This window comes from Hippocampus zosterae, chromosome 4 (assembly GCF_025434085.1).
Source record: "Hippocampus zosterae strain Florida chromosome 4, ASM2543408v3, whole genome shotgun sequence".
NCBI classification, from domain to species: domain Eukaryota; kingdom Metazoa; phylum Chordata; class Actinopteri; order Syngnathiformes; family Syngnathidae; genus Hippocampus; species Hippocampus zosterae.
The window spans coordinates 24,957,719-24,981,779 of record NC_067454.1 but is presented as its reverse complement, the minus strand read 5'-3'; the positions used below and the strand labels follow the sequence as shown (position 1 = coordinate 24,981,779).

At 42.0% G+C, this 24,061-nt stretch overlaps 1 protein-coding gene across 3 annotated transcripts in view; it reads left to right on the top strand.

The window, feature by feature from the left end:
* Positions 1-247: 247 nt before the first annotated feature.
* Positions 248-24,061, top strand: part of otog (otogelin) — a 52,986-nt gene continuing 29,172 nt past the window's right edge. For all 3 annotated transcript variants that reach the window (XM_052063429.1, XM_052063430.1, XM_052063428.1), the window contains exons 1-29: positions 248-808; positions 961-1,018; positions 1,359-1,413; positions 3,328-4,114; positions 5,323-5,421; positions 5,595-5,752; positions 6,685-6,806; positions 7,297-7,505; positions 8,191-8,321; positions 8,591-8,697; positions 8,964-9,073; positions 9,290-9,415; positions 9,503-9,611; positions 9,772-9,818; positions 10,468-10,613; positions 10,969-11,101; positions 11,351-11,528; positions 13,054-13,178; positions 13,457-13,669; positions 13,875-14,040; positions 15,849-15,923; positions 16,465-16,508; positions 16,714-16,879; positions 19,908-20,015; positions 20,527-20,665; positions 21,650-21,784; positions 22,739-22,885; positions 23,117-23,236; positions 23,679-23,795. In XM_052063429.1, the coding sequence (XP_051919389.1) occupies positions 730-808; positions 961-1,018; positions 1,359-1,413; positions 3,328-4,114; positions 5,323-5,421; positions 5,595-5,752; positions 6,685-6,806; positions 7,297-7,505; positions 8,191-8,321; positions 8,591-8,697; positions 8,964-9,073; positions 9,290-9,415; positions 9,503-9,611; positions 9,772-9,818; positions 10,468-10,613; positions 10,969-11,101; positions 11,351-11,528; positions 13,054-13,178; positions 13,457-13,669; positions 13,875-14,040; positions 15,849-15,923; positions 16,465-16,508; positions 16,714-16,879; positions 19,908-20,015; positions 20,527-20,665; positions 21,650-21,784; positions 22,739-22,885; positions 23,117-23,236; positions 23,679-23,795 (4,209 nt within the window). In that variant the 5' untranslated portion in view covers positions 248-729. The remainder of the gene's footprint in view (positions 809-960; positions 1,019-1,358; positions 1,414-3,327; positions 4,115-5,322; positions 5,422-5,594; positions 5,753-6,684; positions 6,807-7,296; positions 7,506-8,190; positions 8,322-8,590; positions 8,698-8,963; positions 9,074-9,289; positions 9,416-9,502; positions 9,612-9,771; positions 9,819-10,467; positions 10,614-10,968; positions 11,102-11,350; positions 11,529-13,053; positions 13,179-13,456; positions 13,670-13,874; positions 14,041-15,848; positions 15,924-16,464; positions 16,509-16,713; positions 16,880-19,907; positions 20,016-20,526; positions 20,666-21,649; positions 21,785-22,738; positions 22,886-23,116; positions 23,237-23,678; positions 23,796-24,061) is intronic.

Below are 24,061 nucleotides of genomic sequence, written 5' to 3'. Positions count from 1 at the left end.
GCAAAGAAATGCTCACACTATGGTTGCCGAAAAGGAGAAAATACACCATGAAGGGGGGACATTCATGGTGTATTGAACTACACACACACACGACAACATTCCAGAGTTGTCGTGGGTGGGTGCTGGTACTTACACCTGGTTAAATGGACACTTGTTTACCCATTAATTTATGGCACATGCACAGCAGATCCATTTAATGTTTTGGTTCAATGTCGAGTCCCTAAAATGTCCTTCCTCCCTACACGTTTCCATTCTGATTTTGTTCCCATATCTGAAAAATGAAACTCCCTTACTGTGTGACGCAAAGCATACTGGGGTGGTTAATGCCCTTCACATGCCAATCGAAGCCAGGGCAGCTGGAGAGACTGAGCATACCGCACTGAAAATGGAGTTGTGGCTTTCTTCGGGGATTGTTCAGGGGTCATGTTGATCAGCTACTGAGAGTTCAGTTGCGGCAGACATGCTAACCCTGATATTGCATGCCCACACGAGTAAAGTTTAATATTTCCGCAGAGGCGTTTCGACAACCTGACTGGCTTGGTCCCGCCCACCAACTCACCCGCCTATGCATATTTTATGCTAATGAGCAAGTGCGCCAGCTCTTCAGGTGCTCGCCAAGCGCCTCGAGGATGAGCCGGATGGAGCAGAGCAGGCAGCAGCGGGAGTCCAGCCGGGGGGATTTCACCAGGTGATGCTGTCGAAACCTGACTGAGGATCTGCAAAACACGAATGGATCCCTACTTAGGACTTACGAGCTGGGAAAGGCTTTTGTACTTTTTTATTTTATATTTTTGTTTAATTTATCCAGGTGAGTCAATTTGATAAAATGGTGATACAACTTTCATTTACTGTCATGAATACAAAAAAAAACTCTTTGATAAAATGACGAGTTTGTTTGCTTTTCCATCCTGTATTTCGAAACAATATAATTACTCTCCTCACAATTTACCTTGATTTCAGTGCAACTGTCGAGGAGTGATGTGGACGTGGATAATTCAAAATCCGATGAATTATATAAGTAAGTTGTCATTTGCATTATTTTAAATGAAAAGAATATATGGACTACTTGCTTCATTTGTTCTACTCGCAGTCGCAAAGAGGTTTTTGTTTCATGTGAAACTGTTAATTGCCTTGATATTTTTTTCAAAGGATACGCAATCTTTTTTGAGGTTTTTTTTTTTTTTTGCAGAAGGCAATTGGCACAATTTTGACATAGCCTTTTGGGAGATATTTTTAAACAGGCAGATGTTGATTATTCCCTTTGTTGACAATTTGGTTTTCTGGTTCATATGCTGATGGGGGTTCATGAGGGAGAGTGGCAGCGGGAACAGACCTGTCCTTGTTCTTTCTCCCAACAGCAACAGCACCAGGATAAAGCAGCAGAAATGGGACACCACTTCCCAGGGAAGGCAGGTAGGCAGCGACATTCACCATCCATGCTGATGGAGTTGCTGGTTCAGTGAGATCCCCTTCAAAATCTTGACTACTTACACCAAAACATGAGCCACCGAAAGGACTGTAACAACTCTCTCGCCAGGCCCATCTCTCATGACATTAGACATTATTCCTTATTTGGTCATTTCTGCTCTTTTTTTAAAGAATAATATTCGACCCAAAGTATAGATATAAGATTGTGTCAGATTATATTTTGTAAATGCTACATGTTCTTTAGATGTTTTACCACTAGAGAAAAATAATAGGTTCAATCTTTTTTCATATACCGGTACTTTACTCCACGAAATAAATGCATAGCCTAGACTCCATCAGCTTGGTTTTGTAAATAAACATGAGGAAAACACTTTTGATGAAAAACTCCCATAAAATGTCTTTTCGAAACAACTCCCCTAATATTTCTTCTGTAGGAACAGACGTGAGAAATTCCGAAGAGGAAAATACAGAAACTCTTTGGTTGTCTCACTATCACTTATTAGTGTTTCTCATCAGTCCCAGTGTGGTTGTTCCTTTTGTCCAACTCTCCTTTGGCTCAGAAAGGCGTGAGAAAACAACAGAAGCTATAAAAAGGAACAAAACAATTGGGAGCACGGGTAGCGGGTCGCAGATCACAGGCGCACGGAGCAAACCTATCTCCTGTTAGATCCCCCCCAAAAACTTTTGCCTCACGTTGGTTGTCCGATCTTTGACATCTGGGTCAGCTGCAACGTGGCCAGTTTTGTTTCACTCTCAGTTTCCGCTTCTGACCGTTGCTGAATAATTAATTGGATCTGCCCTCCCCCAATACTTCCCTTTGCCATCTGCTTCGTTCTTGCTCTTTGAGATGAAAGACTTGGCTTCAGAGCTCAGGTAGCCACAGAACCTCGAGTCTAAGGGGCATTTCCTGTTTTGTCTGTAGACGTGAACTATCTCAAGTTAATTTTATTTAACTACTAGGGCATTACAATAACCGCCCTCTTGTACATTTATTTTTCAGTAAAGCATATTCTGAATGTACTGTATCTCATGGAGTGTATTCCGTGGCATGCTTTGGTGGTAAACTTTGTCACCCATCAATGAAGACTCAGTCGCAGTCACTTGAGGCGTCACAAAGCAACAGGTGTCGTGTTATAGCTACCTAAAATTGGAACAAAGTTCAGAGAATGCCCTAATATCTGCTGGTGGGGCTGCCACCTTACAGCACTGACGTGAGTCAGGGGCGGAATTGCTCATTTGTGCCATCCTAGTGTTGTAAGCCCCCCAAGGTGACAGGCTCCCCAATGCACCGAGCCCAAGCAGGCACTAGGTAGGTTTAAGCTGAAGCCACATCTAAGAAAGCACTAGCAGAAGAAGGAAGTGGGACTTGTACTTGGAGTGATGCTGGTCTGCTTCCTCAACACTGCCAAGGTCCCCTTGAGCCAAATTCTCAAATTCCATAGCAGTGCCCCATCACTGACACTTCTTGTCCATGTGTGTAACTGAGCGGAAACCAAATCCGCGCCAGGTGCCCAAATATCAGGGCTCTGAACCACTGGACTACCAACGGGCCCCTGCTTACAATCACTCATAACAATATTCAAGTACCGGTACTGCTCTCTATACTGTACTCTAAAAATCTCTGTATGTATGGACAGGTAGACACCTTAGTCAGTGGAAGTGTTGTTTCACATACAAAAGCGTTGGTAATTCCAGACTTTCATTCATATAAAATGACCATTCTCCTTGCAACGATATTTACAATTTCTTGCGTTTTGTAGCCTTCTGTGTGATTATAGTTGTTCTAATGAAATCCAGGCACCCTAGTTACTAAATCCTTTCAGGATCAGGTTACATTTTTTTAGGTTGCCTCGTTATGCCAGTAAAAGGCCAACGGAGTGATAATTTCCTTTCTTTTAGGGATTTCAATCAACAGATGTGCCATTAGTTCCCAACACATCATCTTCAATGGAATCTCTGGTCAGTCAAAACGACACAACCAAGACTGCCAAGGACTTGTCGAAGACATCTCTCATCTCCCAAAAAAGACTGGACTTGAACTTTACAAAATTTTCATCAATTGTATCAACCGGTACATTACCAACAAGGCCAGAACAATCAAAGCAACTACAAGTGACCACAGCATCTCTCAACCAACTACCAAATAGAACTGCAGCATCCGGCATGGACTCAATCAGCAAAGCACAATCCAAACAATCTTTCACCACCTCAGCAATCTCGAAGCCATCCTCAACCCAGACAGTGCTCAGGAGCCAGTCACCAACCACTCTGGCTTCAGCCATCCAATCAGACAGCCCTACAACATCCTCACATACAACACTAGCCAGAAAGTCCTCAGTCACCCCATCGACTCAAGCAGAGATACAGGCAAGTCAGTCATCCTCCAGCCAATCAACAGCAAGCCAGTTTCCAGTCAACCAAGCAGTAGCTTCTGTAATTACACGCCAAACAGCCAACCAATCCAGAAATAGATTACAAACATCAGACACATTGACCAACCCACCGTCATCAAATCCATCTACCTCTGACAAATCTCCGATTGGTTCAGGCAAACCATCACCCCAAGCACCAAGTAACCCAACAGGAAACCCTGCAAACAGAATCTTCTCACATGATGAACGCCCAATTAATGCTTCGGTTTTTACCAGAAAGGCAAAAGAAGCCCTGCGGTTTCATTTGATTTCAGGTACATTTTCACTTCATAAACACAAGAATGAATGCATGCAGTCGGTGTTACGAATCTGTTTTAACTTGAGCTTTTCTGTGTGGGTTTTACGCCTGTCCAAAACATGTATGATCAGTTAAGACTCGAAATTGTCCATCCATCCATCCATCCATTTTCGGAACAACTTTATCCTCACTAGGGTCGCGGGGGGTGCTGGAGCCTATCCCAGCTGTCTTCGGGCAGTAGGTAGGGGGACACCATGAACCGGTTGCCAGCCAATCACAGGGTCCATGAAACAAACAACCATTCATGCTCACACTCACACCTCAGGACAATTTTTGGAGTGTTCATTTAGCCTTCCATGCATGTTTTTGGAATGTGGGAGAAAACCAAAGTACCTGGATAAAACCCACCCAGGTGCGGGGAGAACATGCAAACTCCACACAGGGAGGCCGGAGCTGGAATTGAGTACCTCTTGAAACCTCGTACCTCTGCACTGTGAGGTCGAGGAAATGATGTGTGTCTCTACAATCCACCCCCCCCCCCCATCTTTGAATGTGACTTTAAAAATTGAAACTCTCCGTGAAACCCCCACTTGGTGAACAGAAGGAAAACAGCCTTTGTCTGACTAATGAACTCCTCCGTTTGATACCTTCACTTGTGTGTGATGTGGCTGAGTGGACACACATGCTGGGAGCCCAACAAACAGATGGTGTCATAGGCCAAGTGAGGAGCCAGTGTTTGGTGATGTGTGCAGTTACTGGCAAGTTAAGAATAACATCAAAATGCTTTTTTAAACAAACTTAAAGTGCTTCATAATTTGGAGGGGCCCCACTTCTCCAAAGGCCAGATGGGGACTTTTGAATTTTACAATTTTGAAGCTTGGCTGTGCACTTTGGGTGCAGTAGGCAGTACGGAGGAATCATGGTTAGCATGTTCGAATCTCGGCTCACGCCTTGCTGTGTTGAGTTTGCCTGATCACCCAGTGCCGGTACTACAGCTTCCTGCCAGATTCCAAAAACATCTATAGTTGAAGACTAGATTGTCCATCGGTGTGAGCGTCAATGGTTGTTTGTCTTAAGTGTGCATGTGGACTGCGATTGCTTGACGGCCAGTCCAGGATCTATCTCATAGAAAGTAAGATAATGAATGGATGGGTAATCTCTGTCTAAAAAGCATGTTCCTGAGCAACAGTGTACTGTAACTACTTTTTAAAAAATCTTTTGTAGAGTCATGTTCTTTTCGATGCCTGAATGGTGGTTGGTGCACTCAATCCAAGTCCTGTGACTGCAGCTTATTTCAGGCCACTGGCCACCGGTGTCAGACAGGTACATCTTAAGAATAATTTAAAAAATACCCAGTCAGGGTGTGACTGAAGCCCCCGTAATTTAGGCCTGATGCTTTGGGCATGGACACATGATTTGATCACTCTTTCTCTTCTTTAGCCTGAACTTGCAATTTCAATCTTGATTATTTCTGACTTCCCGGTTCATGTCCTCAGTTCCAAATCCTGGAGCTGAGAGGGAGATGACATGCAGAACCTGGGGTCAATATAACTTTGAGACCTTTGATGGCCTCTACTACTACTTCCCCGGCCGATGCACATATACGCTACTGAAAGACTGCGAGGAAACAACTCAGGCCAGCATCGTTGTCCAGGTGAGTTGGGAACATGAGGACCGTAAGCCTTTCTCAATGTTTCTAAATTTGTTGGATTAATGATGCAATCCGAAAATGGACCACATGGTAAGCGGATCAAATAAACTCACACAGACGATGTTACAAAAAATATTTGCAGAAAAGCAAATAACTGACAAAGTATCAACAGAAATCGTTGGCAACACAAAACCAGGAAAAGCCAATTAGAACAAAAAGACACTTGCAAACACCAAAGTAACTTTGATAGCCGAAAATGCACACCACGAAATATCAAAAGTTCTAATACACGCAATATAAATAATCCAAGAATAACAAGAAATCCAAAAATACTTACTAAACAAGAAAACGATTGAAACAAGAATGACTAACCACAAACGAGGTGTCTAGAACATTTCTTTTGAACAAACGGCAAGCAAGGTTAATAATAGAAGTGTGCAGTGTTGAAATGTCAGGCTTTATGAAGCTATTGTCAGTCCATTGCAATGGTTTCCTGGATGACCTAACGTCAACATGACAATCTCTTTGACTATTCCAGTTCATGGATACAGGGAAGCTGGAAGTTTCTTGAAGCCACCCCCACGCCAACTAATTACCGTTCAATCATAGGACTGCCAAAGCAGACAACTATTGACAGTCACATTTTATGTTGAGCAGTGGTCTGCAAACTTTGTTTTTGCACCATGGACTATTTTTACGTACAGTAATATGTTGACTTGTACGGCAAAGAAACAAATAACAAAAATGTAAATAGAGGTTTCTTTTTCTTGGAAATTCTAAGATATTTTTCTCATCATGTATATAAAATCATCACATCATCATAAATCTGGAACTGAGGACAGACAAGTTTAAACTAAACAATCCCAAACTAAAGAGAATGTTGTCCTTGTACAATGGTGTATGTGATTCAAAAAGGACATGTTTTTATGTCGCAGGTGCACAATGACGCAGACTGTGGCTCCGAGTCTTACAGCTGCCAGCGCTCGGTCAGCCTTTTCCTTCCATGGGAGGATGAGATCCGGTTGCACGCCACTTACGTGACATTCAAAGGGCAAAGGTTAGGAGTTTAAACAAGATGGAACAAGTTATTGTGCATTAACTTTTGGGTCCTTCTTTCATAAAAATGATTCAAAATATGTTTGTATTATTAGTTTTTCAATGTCTTAACAGTCTTGGGCCATCTTATTTAGCTGACCTGCTTTTATCATATGAACCGCCGCGGATCCTGAGGTCCTCTGGCACTGGCCTTTTAATTATTCCCAGGGTGAGGAACAAAATACACGGCGAGGCTGCATTCAGCCATTTTGGTCCCCAACCATGGAATAGCTTGCCACGGAACATCAGGTCTGCAGAGTCTGATGATCTTTTTAAGAGGAGGCTTAAGGCACATCTTTTTAGCTTGGGTTTTGAATAACTTATTTCTATATTTATTTTAATATCAGCCTTTTATATGTATTTATTTATTTATATGTACCAAAGAGAATGTGCTACTGAAGACCTTTAAATTCATGATTCTATTTTATGATTAAAAAAATACTGTAATCCAGTTTGCAGCTTCCACATCACATCCATGACCTGCATCTAGAGCAGATCTCCCAGTACGTGTTGGTGTCACAGACGCAAGGCTTCACGCTGGCCTGGGAAGGACGCAGCGGCTCAGTCTACATTAAACTCAGCCCAGAATTTGTGGGCAGAACCTGCGGCCTGTGTGGGAACTTCAATGCAGATGTACAGGACGACCTCAGGGCCAGCTACGGTAAGATCACCTTGTTAGCAAGCAGTCTAAAGTGAGTTTTTGGAGATGATATGCAGGTTATTTTTGGTTTGGTCATGAATTAAAAAAAAAAATAATTAAAAACAGTGAATTCAAGTCAAATCAACTTTATCGTCAAATGTGCTCTAAGTGAAACATACAGCTGTTGGTTTGTTGTTTGAAGCAGTTATAGATGAAAGAGGAGAGAATTAAATTGTCCTTTCACCAGTGGATGAAATACTTCATGCTGAAAATGTGCACTGCTACAAGCTAATTTTGAAAGCAAACAAGAAGCTGTAGTGTCCATTGACGAAAAAAAAAATATGAGCTCACATCTCCTGTCCCATGTAAATCCGCTTCAATTCCAACCGGCGACTCACAGTTCCACATACACATCTGCGCTCTGTGCTGACGCTCCTTTTTCTCATAAAGTTATATCATTCACACATGAGCATTTGTAAAGCATACATCAGCAACCTTTGACATATAGTGTATTCTAAAGATTTGCCACAATAATCTGCATTTTGTAAAATACAGAATTACCGGCAGGTCCAACAATAGGAACAGCTGACCATGTTGAAATGCTTTTGGTTAGAAGTCCACAGTTGACTGTTTTAGATGAAAAACCAAATGACATATATGACATTGCTTGAAAATTATGACAAGCAAAATTGTGCAACTTTTGCAGGTGTCCTTACTCATGAAATAGAAATGTTTGGAAACAGCTGGGCGGAGACGGCGCCACTCCAGGCCCCATGTCCCACGGTGCCTTTTGGTTTCCCTTCACCTTGTACAGAAGTCGATGTGCATCTCTTGCTGGTAAGAATCTGACAAAGACTCATTCATGCCCCACCCCCCCCAAAAAACATATATATATATATATATATATATATGTATATATATGAGTGAGTCGTTTTTATATGAGCTAACCTAATTATTGTGACCTAATTCTTTTGTTGACTATAGTAGTGATATAGTATTGCAAACATTTGGAGGAGGCATAGTACATTGCGTCAACCACTACCATTCATTTATAGTTTTAAAAATTGTTGCTATAAATATAATTCATTTCCTGCTCTTTCCATCAGAAAGTGGAAGAAATATGTTTAATGCTGCTGGATTCACCATTCCAAAGCTGCCATGACTTTGTCAGCCCCTTGTCCTACATGGCCAGCTGCTTCAACGACATCTGCTTGTAAGAAAAAAAAAATCTGCAAGAAGTTGCGCTTGTCATTTTCAGGTGTGGCAAGATTCTCTCTCAGAAGCCCTGTGTGGAATATATCGTAACTCAGGAGTTTTCAAAGTGCTCGACAGTGATCCTTCTACAGAGAACATAAATCATCTGCGTCTCCTCTACCTATACATTCACTCACTCTAATAAGTGTGTAAATGTTAATGTCTGAATAAAGCAACAATACAAAGCCATTACAAATTAACCTAGTTGTGTACCCTTATTTAAAGGTCGGGTCCAACTGATGATGCGGTATGTCAAGTGTTTACGGAGTACTCCCGAGCCTGTGCTCATGCTGATCATCCACTGAGCAGTTGGAGGGACCATATTCCTCAGTGTGGTATGTTTCTGATGTTTCTGTTTATTCTGGATGAGCATGCCCCAAAATGTCCTATTTCCTAATTGGGATAGACGCTAAATTTGAATACGTTTTCATCACACACTTAAGAACGAGGAAATGCCGAGGCCGATTTTAATCAGATTTGTGCATACTCACCTGATGATTTATCTTCGAATCATTTCATGTCTTATTTCTTTTTGGGTTAATTGCAACCAGTGAAGGAGTGCCCTGAAGGTCTGCAGTACCTTGAATGCATCAGCTGTTGCCCATCATCCTGCAAGCAAGAGCGAACATGCATCGATAGCAGGCTGGCCTGCCTGGATGGATGTTATTGTCCCAATGGTGATTCGATAATCATTTTCCATTTGTATGACGCCATTTTTTGACCATTGAAGAAATGAAAATCATCATAGATTCTTCTGTGCTCAGGTTTGATATTTGAGGACGGCAGCTGTGTGATGCCTTCTGACTGTCCCTGTGAGTATCATGGCGTGTCCTACCCATCTGGACAAATCGTACAAGAGGAATGTAGAAACTGGTAAGACACATTATGGCCTTTTGTGATTTGTATCCTTTCAGCCCGTGTGCCTTAAATGAACCATTGACAGACTGGTGTTTCATTATTTTTTGCTAAATATAATATCTGTCACAATTGCCCCACATAATCAGATGACCAATGTATTTCCTTTGCGTGTCAGCACATGTGTAGCTGGATTGTGGAACTGCACCGAATACAACTGCCCAGGTTGGTCTCCACCCTCTCGTAATGGCTGCATTTTTGCAAAGTTATCTGATCAGGTATCACAATGCAATGATTAGTAGCACTAGTTAATTTAGGCCGGCACGGTGCCTGACTTGTTAGCACGTCCGCCTCACAGTGCAGAGGTGCAGGGTTTGATTCAAGCTCAGGCCTCCCTGTATGGAGTTCTCCCCGTGCCTGCGTGGGGTTTCTCCGGGTACTCCGGTTTCCTCCCACATTCCAAAACTGAACACCTGAAATTGTCCCTTGGTGTGATTGTGAGTGAGATTCAACGTCTCACTTGTGGTGGTACCGGTAAAAATTCATGTTGAGGAGAACTGGATGTGAGGTTACTGGTATGTTTTGCTGGCAAAGTGAAACAAAATGCATGGAAATCTATTATGTACTGTATTTGCTTGAAGTCTGGTACATTAGTATTTGAGGCACAGCTTTATTTGCTGCAATGTCTTTTTGAAGCACAGCTTTATTTGCTGCAACGTCTTGCTCTATTCCAGCATAAATGCGAATAAGAATAGGATTTTACCACCATAGCTTCCATTTCCATACATTTTCTCCCTTACTGTAGTTACCCAATTTGAAACAAGCACGAAGCAAATTGCAGCCTAATTTAGAAATTCCTCCCCTTGCCCAACAGGTGAATGCTCTGTTACTGGTGATATCTATTTCCAGTCATTCGATGGGCGTATCTACACTTTTCCAGCAACGTGTCAGTACGTCCTAGCCAAAAGTCGCATCTCAGGGAAGTTCACCGTCACCATCCAGAATGCCCCTTGTGGAGCTGTGAGTCAACTGCATGTTTGATTTCAGTTTGCTTGTACAGTACTGTACAAAGAAGACAGTGCCCCTTCGCTACTTTCGGTTCGGTTGTTGTGGATTCACTGTATTGCGGCTTTTCATTTGTCACCATAAATTTGTTAATTGTAGTTTTACCCTGCTATTTTCCCGGTTTCCTTGGTATCTTTCTTCCTTGTAAATTGTAATTTCCCCCCCAAAAAATGTATTTTTTTAGGGGAAATTTGTTTTTAATTTGATACTGTATTAATGCCCAGACAATGAACGTAGTGTCACATTCGGAAATTCACTCTGACGCCCACACACGACTCTGAGAGTGTGTGCGATCTTCTTTTGATTGCAGAATCTAGACGGGTCTTGCATCCAATCTGTCGATTTAGTTATTGACGAGGATCCTAGAATGGAGATTAAACTGAGCCACAATGGTGAGGTCTTCATTGCCGGACATTACCGCATCTCCCTGCCCTACTCTGACGGTAACCTTTCATTTATCCCCTTCCAGCACTGTGACTTCAATCTTGTGTGCTCTATGAGATATTATCCATGAACGTCCTTTTTACCATATGCATCTACCGTGTCGAGATGAGCGATGTACAGTAGCAATGATCAATAAGTACCAATGAAGTTCTTGATGAATATTCCAGTTTACTTAGTTTCACAAAAACAAGCATGTAAATCTTGCTGTTTTGCACTTTATTAATATAGTCATCCTTGATGTCTTGCAGACAACTTCCACATTCAGGAGCTGTCGTCTATGTTCCTCCAAGTGAAGACGATGTTTGGCCTCCGTCTGCAGTACGCCTGGAAGGAGTTTCGTCTCTACTTGCAGGTCGGCGCACAATGGAAGGATGACACAGTGGGACTTTGTGGAACCTTCAACGGCAACATTCAAGATGACTTCTTGTAAGTGTGCGCCTTTCTGTTCACTAACAGACAAATGTAAGAAAAAGACGACGCCCGGTGATATGCACAAAGCAAGACGCTTTCACCTTTTATTTTCACAAAGTAATTTCGATATCAAGCAGCGCAGTGGTTTTGACTTGACTGGAGACTTGTGTTTAAGATAAGTAGATGTGCAAAGTACAGGGAGGTATGTAGAACATATAGGGGGCCAACCATTGCTTTAGTCCACTCCAGACTGCAGCCAGTTCCTGTCATGATGAGGCATTTTGCCCAATTGTCATTTTATAACATCATTATTGTGCAGCTCTAAACGTGAACTTCTTTCTCACACTTTCTGTAATGCACACTGCTTGGCTCACACGAGTGCCCAACAGGACACTGCTCCTCAACAAGGAATTTACTGTGAGAGGTCCACTGTTCCGTGTCGTAATGGGCAACCATAAAGGGCGCATGTTGTTCAACAGCTGTAAAAGGATATACATCCGAGTCTGGGACCAGAGGGGGCTATATACAGTATTGCAAGAAAGAAAGTGGATTTCACTCACATTCTCAAAGTCGACACACATTGTGTCCTGTCGGTAGTGGAATTTTGTTCTCGTCTTTTGAGGAATGGTAACGCTGACAAAAATCCAGCCCAGTGTTGACAGAACTGCAATTATATATTGCATACACATCAATGTGTATATGTGTGTGTGTGGGTGTGTGCAGCCTGGTGGTCCAGTTGTTGGTGATTACAGTGCAGAGGTACCGGGTTCAATTCCAGCGCCAGCCTCCGTGTGTGGAGTTTGCATATTCTCCGCGTGCCAGTGTGGGTTTTCTCCGGGTACTCTGGTTTCCACCCACATTCCCAAAACATGCATGGCAGGCTGATTGAACACTCGAAATTGTCCCAAAGTGTGAGTGTGAGTGCGGATGGTTGTTCATCTCTGTGTGCCCGCGATTGGCTGGCAACCGGTTCCGAGTGTTCCCCGCCTACTGCCTGAAGATGGCTGGGATACGCTCCAGCATGCCCGCCACCCTCATGAGGATAAGTGGATTCGAAAATGGATGGATGACTTTAAAGCATGCTAAAAAATGTTGACGTCTATTTTTAATGATTGGCCTGTGCCCTAAGACATTCCTTGCCTCAGTTGATCACCGGGTGCCCTGCGACCCTTGTGAGGTTAAAGCGGATCAGAAAAGGATGGATGGATGGATATATATCTATATAAAATACTTTTTTTTTTTGGTGGGGGCGGGGGCTATATATGTCTATTGGAATACTGGTCTGTGGTGCAGTTTCTGAAGGGAGGGTTTCATGCTCTGCTTGACAATGTCACAAGAGTCGTTGGCATTCATGGTTTTATCAATGAGCTCCAATTCCCCAGTGCTGGCAGCACTCATATTTCTATTTTTTGAAACATTTGAAGGCATTATGATGTACAGTAATTCTTAGCAGCATAACATTTTCTTGGAATAACTGATCATCTTCACTATGACTTATAGTCATCCGCTACTGAATTCATGTAAGCTTGTCCTCCTTCAGGTCCCCTTCTGGTATGATAGAAAGCACTCCTTTACTGTTTGGAAATGCTTGGAAGGTCTCGTCAGCTTGTACACTCAGCTTGATCCCTCCTCAGCTTGACCCTTGCGACACACACCAACAAGCTGGTTCGTTGCTTCCTTTTATTTCTCATGTTGTCATTATTCGAAATCGTCTTTCTATTACCTGTGCCTCTCAATGTTTTTAAATTCATCCCATTCATTTAAATCATTCGAAGAAATGTTTTTTTTAAATTAATTTTATATTTGTGATCAATATTGCTTCATCAGAGTAAGTCCAAATATTCAGCGCATGTACTGTAAAGTAGGTTTATCCGATGCAGTCAGATTGTACGGGGAGTTGAACTCACATTCTTTCACCCCCTTTCTTCTTTGTTTTGGTTCAGTGGCCTATGCATCCGAGATGTGCGATGTTCTGAACCAGGACCTTTTCTCCCCCTGCCACGAGTACCTCAGTCCAGTGCCATTTCACCAGCAGTGCCGCTCAGATACATGCAAATGTGGAACAGCTTGCTTTTGCTCTGCTCTGGCTCACTATGCTCGCCACTGCCGCAGATTCTCCATTCTCATTGATTTCCGATCACGTATAGATGATTGTGGTAAGAATTGGACACATTCATGTTCTATCTCGCAAAGACGGTGTTGTGCAGTTTACTACCAACATCCTATTTAGAGGCACTGTGTTGTCCATTTTTTGAAAACTTAACATAACAAACATCCAATAGCACTTTTCAGAATGATCTACAAATGTCAAACCCTCCAATTCAAACTTTGTGCTTATGTTATCTGCCTCCCTGATTGCAGCGGTTACCTGCCCCACCACCATGCAGTATGGAATGTGTGTGTCATCGTGCCAACGCCGCTGCTCAGCCCTCTCGTCTTCGCAGCACTGTGGGAGGGAGTGCGAAGAAGGCTGCGTCTGCCCACCGGAATTATTCTACGACCAGCGAACACACGCCTGCGTGCACAGGTCAGGCAGGCTGAGGGGCGGGCTGTGCAATAATAGCACGAAAAGCATGCGTATTATTGAACACCCTCATCCACCAGGGGGATGACGCCCATGACAGGATGGCCCTTGTTACATTGTTACCACACCATACCGAACTGTTGAGCTGGACTGAAACGGGACTTTTTGAGAGTTCAGTCATCGGGCGCGCCCTTTCAGGCTGCTTTGCCATGGGAACCATACAGCTTACTTGCTCGTAACTGTCCCACGATTTTACATCCCTATGCAGCATTACTTACTCTGTGATAGAGTTACTTCAAGGAAGTGACCGTGAAACCCCCTTTTCAGTCCCACTTAGGCTCGGGACAACACAGATATCTGATAACCAGTGAGGGAGAACTTGTAAGACAGAGGCCAATGTGTGGACCATATGTCACAAAGACTTGCCATTTACCATATAAGAGATTGACTTGAATTTTAGATGACTTTGTAAACATGTCATAGTAAACATTTTAGGAAAAAAAAAATCCATCGAGATGGACGAACATTTCTACTTTTTGTCTGCATGTTTATATACTGTATGGCTGGAAAGCACCATGTATTCGAGACGTAGATGTGCAACATGCATGTTTTTCTTGCAACCGACAAGTTTCATTTATGTGTTAGCGAACCTATAAAACAAACAAAACAGAAAATTGAGCACTTTTATTATGGTTTGAGGCTAAAACTTATCAAAGAAAGGTTGTGTTTCACGTTTAGAAGCAAGGCAAAACAAACAAAGACAGGCGAAAACATAGACAAGCACTTGAGCGGTATACTGATTTGTATTAAATGTATCTCCGGCCATCCCAGAAGTCCTCAGATTTATAAACAACTATAGTTTTGCGGCACCAGTTCTCAGCTTTACCACTCTGTATGCGTCGCAGTGGTTGCTAAAGTATTTGGTTAAGATCACGCAGCCGCCTTAAGTGCTATCTAGTGTGACTTGGTGTTCCCTGGGAAAATGTGTATGCACCATGTTTGTGAAGTGTCTCAAAAGGACAATGACCTGAGAGCCTGACCACCCAATAAGGTAGATGGTGGGTGTCCCGGCAAAACCAGGTCACCCCCTCCTGATCATCCCCAAGGCCACCCCACAGGCCAGGTGCAGCCCACCCCAAAGCCCCCCCAAGATACGGGAACATACCGACCCCAGGGTGGAGAGGCCGTAGGTGGGATTGGAGCATGGATTGGGTTTGATAAGGGAGGTACGGACCGACCAGAGCACCCAGGCAGCTTTTGGGCCCGTGGGAGAAATCGCAGTACAACAGAGAGAGCAACACTCTCGCCGACCCAGCCTAGTTATATGGAGAATTAAATATATATTAATTATGTGAGAGATACACAGACATGTGTCTGGATTTCATTTTGAGATTTTGTATATGGATCATGACCACTTTCCAAGATGAAATAAAGAATGACGAGATAAGATAAGATAAGATAAAAAACCCTTTATTTGTCTCACAATGGAGAAATTCCCAATTCGCAACAGGAAAATTATGAAAGGGAGTAAGTAGAAGACAAAACTGTATAAATAAATATAAAATATAAAACATAAATATTAAAATGGGTGAGTGGGGATACTTTGCTGGGCAAGTGGAGTCAGTGCATGGGACACCAATCGGATCAATAAACTTATTCAGTAGGCCGGTGACACTGTTGCTGTGCCTTATGCGAGTAAATAATTCTTGTGAGAGATTTGGCAAGATTTATTTTATTGTAGTTTTGAAGTTTTTTGGTAATTGTTCAACTCACATTTGCATTCACGGACTGCTTTTCTGGTGATATTGCAGGAAAGAGTGTCCCTGCACTTTCCTCGGTGCTGAATATGAACCAGGAGACGTGATCATGACATCAGCTGGTGTTCAGTAAGACCCTCCTCTCCATCTCTGCTTCTCCTTCATGTTTAAAATGGAACTGCACACTACAGAACACACACACACACACACACACGTGCACGCACACGCACACGTGCACGCACACACACACTCACACACACACGCACACACATTCAAGTTCCTACACTTGCTTTTGGAATCTTAAAGCAAACTATATTGTAATGTAATTACAATGACCAAGAGAGAAACACATATGGAGGTTGAGTAATCATGGCACATCGGTTTACAAGTAGACGATTTACAGCAAGTCAGATGTGACACTGACCTTGACAATGTGTTTCATTGAGGCTTCATTTCATGTTAGTCCCAATCGAAAGATATTTAGAAGTCCTCTCTTCACCTAAGCTCCCCTTCAAGTGTTGAATGGTTCAAAACACATATTGACTCATTAGCCCCACTCTGAGATGGAAGAAACAAAGAAAAAACGAAAGTAATGGTTTAGCTAAATTACTTTTTCTTTTCTAATGTGCATGAGTTCATTATCATCTGAGCTTTTCTGTTGTCTTTCTAGGTTGTGTCTGGATGGTATATTTGTGTCACAAACAACAGACGCGGGTAAGTTCAACTTGAAAACAAATTGTTCCTTTTTGACTCTATAAAAGGGTTTACATTTAAAAATTCAGTTTTGGCTTTTAAGACTTTGATTAGCTCTCATTCATCTCATCACTGCAGAGTCCAATTAACGTTTTTTGGGGTGCAAAATATGTTGCGGAATGATTGGCCTTCTTTACGCGATGTGCGATTTGTTTTGTTCTTGCAGACAGCTTATGCCCTGCGAGTCAGTTTTACCACAACTGCTCTGATGGGGAGAATGGCCTCCTTCCAGGAAGAGGTGTGGCCTGTGAGCGCACTTGTGAATCTTACCTCCTCAACCTGACCTGCTCAGCACATGAGCCATGTGTCAGTGGATGTACCTGCCCTTCTGGGTGAGTCGGACATCCATGCATCCATCCATCCATCATCCATCCATCCATTTCCCGATCCTCTTATCCACACAAGGAGGGCGCTGGAGGGGGGTGCTGAAGCCCATCCCAGCCTTCTTCGGGCAGTAGGCGGGGGACACCCTGAACCGGGTGCCAGCCAATCGCAGGGCACACAGAGATGAACAAAAATCCACACTCACACTCACACTTAGGGACAATTTAGAGTGTTCGATGAGCCTGCCATGCATGTTTTTGGAATGTGGGAGGAAACCAGAGTACCCGGTTGTCCTGAGTCGGACATGTCCGTGATTATAACGCAGATTGAGCAATATACAATCCTTGCGCATTTTGAGAAAATGACATTTGATAGTGTGCATCTTGTTGGTTTTGGATGTGGACATGGAAGAAAAGGAGGATAGATGCTAACTCTTACTGCAGAGTACAGAATTCAAATCGTTGAACCTAACGTCATCGCAGTATTCCAACGAGGACCTCCCCATGAGCACAGTTATTTGATCCCTTTAATCCAGACTGGCTACATGCCCCAAAAGAGGGTTAAGTAGTTTTGTTCTGTGAGACCAAGCAAAAAGTCATCAAGATAACAGTGCACACTGGCAGGGTTAAAGAAATTTATACAAGTTAATGACCCCTTTGCACAGATTACAGGGTTGACTGGCAGAGATTGTTTTGCGCTCAGTCAAATAATTTTTACATACCGGGAAATCAAATGTTGCTCTATTAGCAGACCTTTGGAATCATTTGGAAACTGCATCTAAAATTTCAAGATGGACAAAAAAACCCCCAGACATCTTAATTTGTCTCTCCACAGCTTGAAAATACTAATACAGTAGTTACATCATCAATATGGCACAGGGAGCTGGTTTGAGAACCACATTTAGTTTTTTTCAAAATCTTGGAGACATATGGAGCCCCACATATAACATGGGGAACATTCTTTTTTTTTGGTAATTGCCCTAAAATTAATATGTGCACAAAAAATTTTTTAGTGTGAACATTATAACTTATACTTTGTGACAACAAACTCGTATTTCATGTTTGCATTATACCTCTATCGTGGCCATAAATTTGTACTTTGTGACCAGAAATCTGCAGTTTTTCTTGATGTTATGCAGTGTATTATGGCCACAATTTAAAATTGTCCCTTTGAAGTGAAGATCCATATCCAGTATTTGTAACAGCTTTCCCATAAAGCAGTAGGTCATTCATCCAAAATAATCACGAAAGCAACATTTTTTGTGGATCCATGTGATCAAATTTCTCAATTCTAAATGTCCCCCTTCAGCAGCATGATACCATGAAGCACAACAGTGTTTTTTGCTAACGTCATTATAAAGAGAAAAGGGTGCCAGGTGCACAAACAGCTCCTAATTTTCAGGACTCTGCGTCATTTAGCTGGGTTGGGTGAGTCATTAAGTCCAGTGTATCGAGATGACCTTTCAAATGCCAAACACTTGGATGCCATCATTTCATGTACCGGTAATTGATAGTATACAAACGACTGTCATTGTGAATATTGACACAAAACGTTTATATACCTCATCGGGATGAATAAATATGTTAGTGAGGTGACAGCAAAAGTCTTTCTTATGCAATGGTGTTAAAACTAAAAATATTTTCTCTTCCAACAAAAATCTGAGAAATTGCACATAAAATAATATTGATATGATATTTTCCCACAAACAACTCATGTATTCATTAATAATAGTAGTGACATTCATTCTAATAGATGCTGCAATCAAGACTAACATTATTGCTCTGACAATATTCTTAGTCATGTTTTGCTTGGCAGAGCTCTTATGACTCAGTTACTGCTGCCGAAGTCAATGAAAAAAAAATTACGTTCGGTCGTAATTACTTCTAAGCTGTTGAAATGACAAACAAGCGACTGACACTATTGTGGTGAGGGAAAGAGGACCTGAGCAAATCACACACACACACACACACACACGCACACACACACACACACACACACACACACACACACACACACACACACACACACACACACACACAAAGGACTACACTGATGATCAATCCATGGTCTTTATTACGGTAAATGTCAAATATTTGTTAAGTAAAGTCACGACTGCTTTTTCTTTAGTCACTCTGCGAATGTATTTTTATCACTTTCGTTTTCTTCATTTAGTTTGCACACAATAAAATACGAAGGTTTGAACTCTCTCGACACACTCATGCTATAGACTCGACTGGAAACCACACATGACAATTACATTGTCTTCTGTTGCATTAAGATTCTCTTTGCTGGTTCCCATTGTGGGCATATTTGTTGGCACAGTCACAAATGTTGGCGACTTTGATGTGGGGTAAGTGATACAACAATTTAGCTGGCGGACAAAGGAAACTGTTAACAGCGTTTTATCTGGGGTGTAACTCTACTCAGTTGCATCGGGGGGTTTCAGGAGGGGTCATTCAGTTTGTCACGACATTGTCTAGACTCGGATATAACCTAGCCATTGATATTACAAGATACTTATCCGCTTCGCATTGCAGAGCAAGGAGTAAATGGAGGAGGGGACCAGACAAAAAAAAGACTTGTCTCTCCCTTCCTGTGTGAGAATCCTCATTGTCCAGATTTCTCATGTAGCGAACCACTTTTTATTCAACCGTGCTCACTCAGGCAACTTGGCGGCCCTTTCATTTTCTGGCATCGTTCCTCACCTGACCTGAACTATTTTGTTCTTAGCAACACAGAGTTCCTGAAAGTGGGAACTATTTTTCATCCCCATCACTGTTGTCTGACATTTTTACTTGAACATTCAGTTTACCTTCTAAAGAACTCGCTTGTTATTTTAATTATTAGCCCCTGTAAAAGTGGAACACCCCACTGCTCAAACAATTGCAGACAAAAAGACAAAACTGATGGGTAGGCAAAGCCTGTAATGCAGTCACTCCTTGACGGCTGTTGTTGGTCACCACCTCATCACATATTAGAACTAAATCGGAAGACTCCACAGAACGATCTCATGCTCACGATTCCTTTTGCCACCAGCTTGTTGAAACATGGAGACGAGTGCTTTGAGCCTGAGGCCTGCCCTTGTCTGTGGAAAGGAAAAGAGTATTACCCCGGTGACAAAGTGTCGTCCCCCTGCCATCAGTGGTATGTCTCCACAGTGTGTTTATGTCTATTCAGCATCATTGAGAGTAGGATGGAACTTATTTCTTAAAATGGCGGTGTGATTTCCTCATTTACAGTATGTCCACTGTGTGATCTAACACAATGAAACAAAGCGTCAACAGCATTGCCACATCATAGTTTTAGTTGACCTGAAATCGGTGTTGAAGTAGAGCAGTGCAAGGGTCCACCTGATATCATAATTCTATTGTCACAGAGAAGAAAAGATTTGGGAAATAAAGTGGGTTCTTGTATAACTCTGATTCTCTCTGTTGTTCATCAGTGGTGAAAGATAACCCTCTCCCAGTGATCTCACTCTTTCTGCCCATTTGTAATCCAGGTAGAACACGATGATGATGATGACAGCCTAATAGTGATTCAGCCATTTTCCCTATTCAGCTGTAGACAGTTTTCAAAAGGAGTGGCCAATACATGTGAACAAACTGTCTTTGTAATGCAGTGACAAGTCCAAACTGAAACTTTGCTGTCTTTGTAGTGTCTGCCACCATGGGACATTCCAGTGTGTGTTTCGTCCATGTCCATCCATGTGCACAACTTACGGAGATCGTCATTACCGAACTTTTGATGGCCTGCTGTTTGACTACATCGGGGCTTGTCAAGTTTATCTTGTAAAGGTACTAAAAATTATCTTTTTTTCAGGATTTTGGTTCAGTAAATGTATGTGATCATGGTAACCATATTCCTCACTGCATTAGCCATTACATATTAACATTAACAACCACTGCTGGATGTCCAATTCTTCAGCTGAGGCTTTATCGCCCGCAAAGTAAATATGTGAATGGCTTTAACTGCAGCACTGACATCACTCTGTTTCTTGGGGTCTCATAAAAAAATCTGAAGATGATTTTAAAATTAACCGAAGCAAATATTACAAACAGACCTGTGTATGAATTACCGGGTATATCGAAATATACAATATTGAGTCATCTAGTCAAAGAAATAAAGGCTACTTGTTTTATTTTTATTTTTATTAATGTTTATTTCCAAAAATGTCATGCCGACATTCTTAGAGAAAGCCAACACAGGATGAAAAGAAATGGGTGTCTCTATAAATAAAGTAGAAAAGAATTTCCACTGATTATGGCAGATAAAAGCAACTGCGTTAATGTGATGATTCAAGCGGCTCTGGTTTAGGATGAAGCGATGTAACCTAAATCTGTACACAAATGGGAATTTATCATAGTATTTCATGAACCTATGCAAACACAGAAGTAAAGTCATGATTCCAATACATTTTTGTGTGCTTCTATGTAGCCCCCTGTAGCACTGATGAAAGACTGGTGGCCCACTCCATCATTTAAATTCATCATCCCTGCCTTGAGATGTTCATCTGGCATTGCAATTTTCAATACAACCATCAAAATCATTTCCATCCAAACCATGATCGAATCACAGCACTGTATTATTTAATGATTGTGACAGATATTTTGCACTGTTTGTTCTTTATCTGTCTTGTTCAGCCAGTCTTGCATTGTGAGACCAGAGAACTGACCACTTTATTTCACAGACAGTATTCATGTATGAATATGAATGGGGCACATTTCAAAATCATCTGACTTTGACAGTGTTTGTCTTTGCTGTGGTTTTTTCTCCTGCAGAGTAGTGCTGATGTGATTCTCAGTGTGACAGCAGAAAACATTGATTGTTTTGGCAATGGCATAATCTGCAGGAAATCACTTTTGATCAACATTGGAAGATCCTTCCTAGCTTTTGATGATGACACTGGGCAGCCTGTAAGTCAAATTTGCAAGTTGTCGATCAGAAACAGCAAACAATGCACACATTTTGTCAAGCCCTCATATGCCAACAAGAACAGACAGGCACATGAGCGTGTGGAGATAACTTTTCAGAGAGGAGTGATGTACAGAGAGATGGGGTGATGGACAGGAGACATGCCCATACAGGTGAAATTAAAAACAAATGCCGTGCTGAGTATTTTTCGCAAGCAAGATATGGAAGATGAGCTTAGAGGTAGGACGTTATGTCCATAATGTGAGCGAGTCCGCGCTCGTAAATTAGGCTTCTGAGACACCAGATGAAAAACAGCACTCTCATCTTCATGCAGACAAGGTAGAAGTATATATACTTATAGCATTGTCCATGGGTGTGCAGCGAGCAAATTACATTGTACACATGGAAAAAGTACCCAGAGAGCACTGAATATTACATTAGCGAAAAAAAAATACTAAGGACTCAGCATGGTGGCGTCACCATAAACAAATAACAGAGCAGATAAATATTTCATTGCACCAAGAGTAAAGTACAGTAGTGGAAGGTAAACAATACCAGCAATGGTAAAGACAACACATACCAACAATGGTAATAGACAATAACAGTGGTAAGGAATGAACAAGCACACATTTACACTTGACAGACCACACACACATATATATATTGGTGTCATCTGCAAAAAGAATGCATTTTTTTGTGGTTGGGATACATTAAAGATGTCATTGATATTCAAATTAAATAGTTGTAGGCTGAGCATGGACCCCTGGTGGACTCAAAAAGAATTCTTCTTCTTCTTATTATTATTATTATTGTTATTAATATAATTATTATTATGATACTATTAACTTTTTAACCACTGTCCTGCAATGCCCCAAATACAATATCTTTTGAGCTGGTTGCATAGGATTGAATGATTAATTCATGAATTAATTTATATTGTACAATATGTATTATAGACCCCAACTAGTGTCCTTGGAAGGAATCAGAAGATGGTCATTTGGCCTGCCGGCCACTTCACTGTGATTCATTTCCCAGAGGAGGAAATCACCATCCTATGGGACCGTAAAACCACCATCCACATCCAGGTTGGACCTCATTGGCAGGTATGTGGCACGTTCCAATATAAAAGCAATAAACGTCAACATAACGGCTTTCTGTCAAAGGTGATAAGGCAAATACTTAATGATTTTTCAAGATTTTGAGGTGGCCAATAATCCTGTATCCCACCAGACTGGACTCGTTTGGACACCGTTGATTTAGCCAATCATGATGAAGCTCTCGATGTCTAAACAAAGGTTACCGGTAATTCTTCTCAATGTTGATGATGTGTTAAGGGGAAGCTGAGTGGTCTCTGTGGAAACTTTGACTTGAAGACAGTGAACGAGATGCGCACACCCGACAACATTGACACAACAAGTGCACAAGAGTTTGGAAACAGTTGGACGGCAGTTGAGGTGAGTCAAGCACATATTATCATTGTGATGCATTTTACTACCTTACTAGCTGGTTCGCCGCCCTCCGAGCCACAAAAGTGTTGTTGCTTGGTTCAACTTTTTGTTCATCTTCATTGCTTATCGCGAAAATAAAGAGATGTTTAGCTCTACTAAATAACTAACAATTTCATTGCAATGCTTGTGGGTAGACAACATTTTTTCGCTAAGATGCCCGCGCGATCGTAGTGAGCCACTGCCTGAGCGCAGTGGCGGCGCGCAGCGGCGCGGTGAAGTCGGTACGTTTTGAAAAGGCACAGACGGAAGGACAGACCACGTGCGGGACGACGCGCTATATATATATAGATGAGGGGTGTTTGACAGGACATTATTACGCTCCAAATATCTGTGGTACAATAATCATCACCAGATGTTGCTTCACCATTTCTTGTTAATTTGTGTTGAGTGTGTGAATGGTCCAGATATGAGACACCCATGCACTCTAACTCCACTCAAAGAGCCATTTGCCAAGCAGCAGTGTGCTGTTCTGCTAAGTGAAGTCTTCCAGGCCTGCCACCCAGTGGTGAGTAGTGGAACTATCTGATGGCAATAACTGGTGCCTCGAAAAAGACGTTTCGAATTGTCGATAGTTGCCACAAGATGGTGACAAAGCATTACTTTTGTCAAAATGAAGCTCCTCATTTCACCTGAACATTTCTTTGATTCTTGACCCAAGACGCAACAATTCATTTTTTGTTGAAATGAAGCTTCTCAATTGACTTCTGCATAGTTCCTTGACAACAAGATGCCGCTAGTTGGCAGGAAAGCACAACTTTACCAAAATGAAGC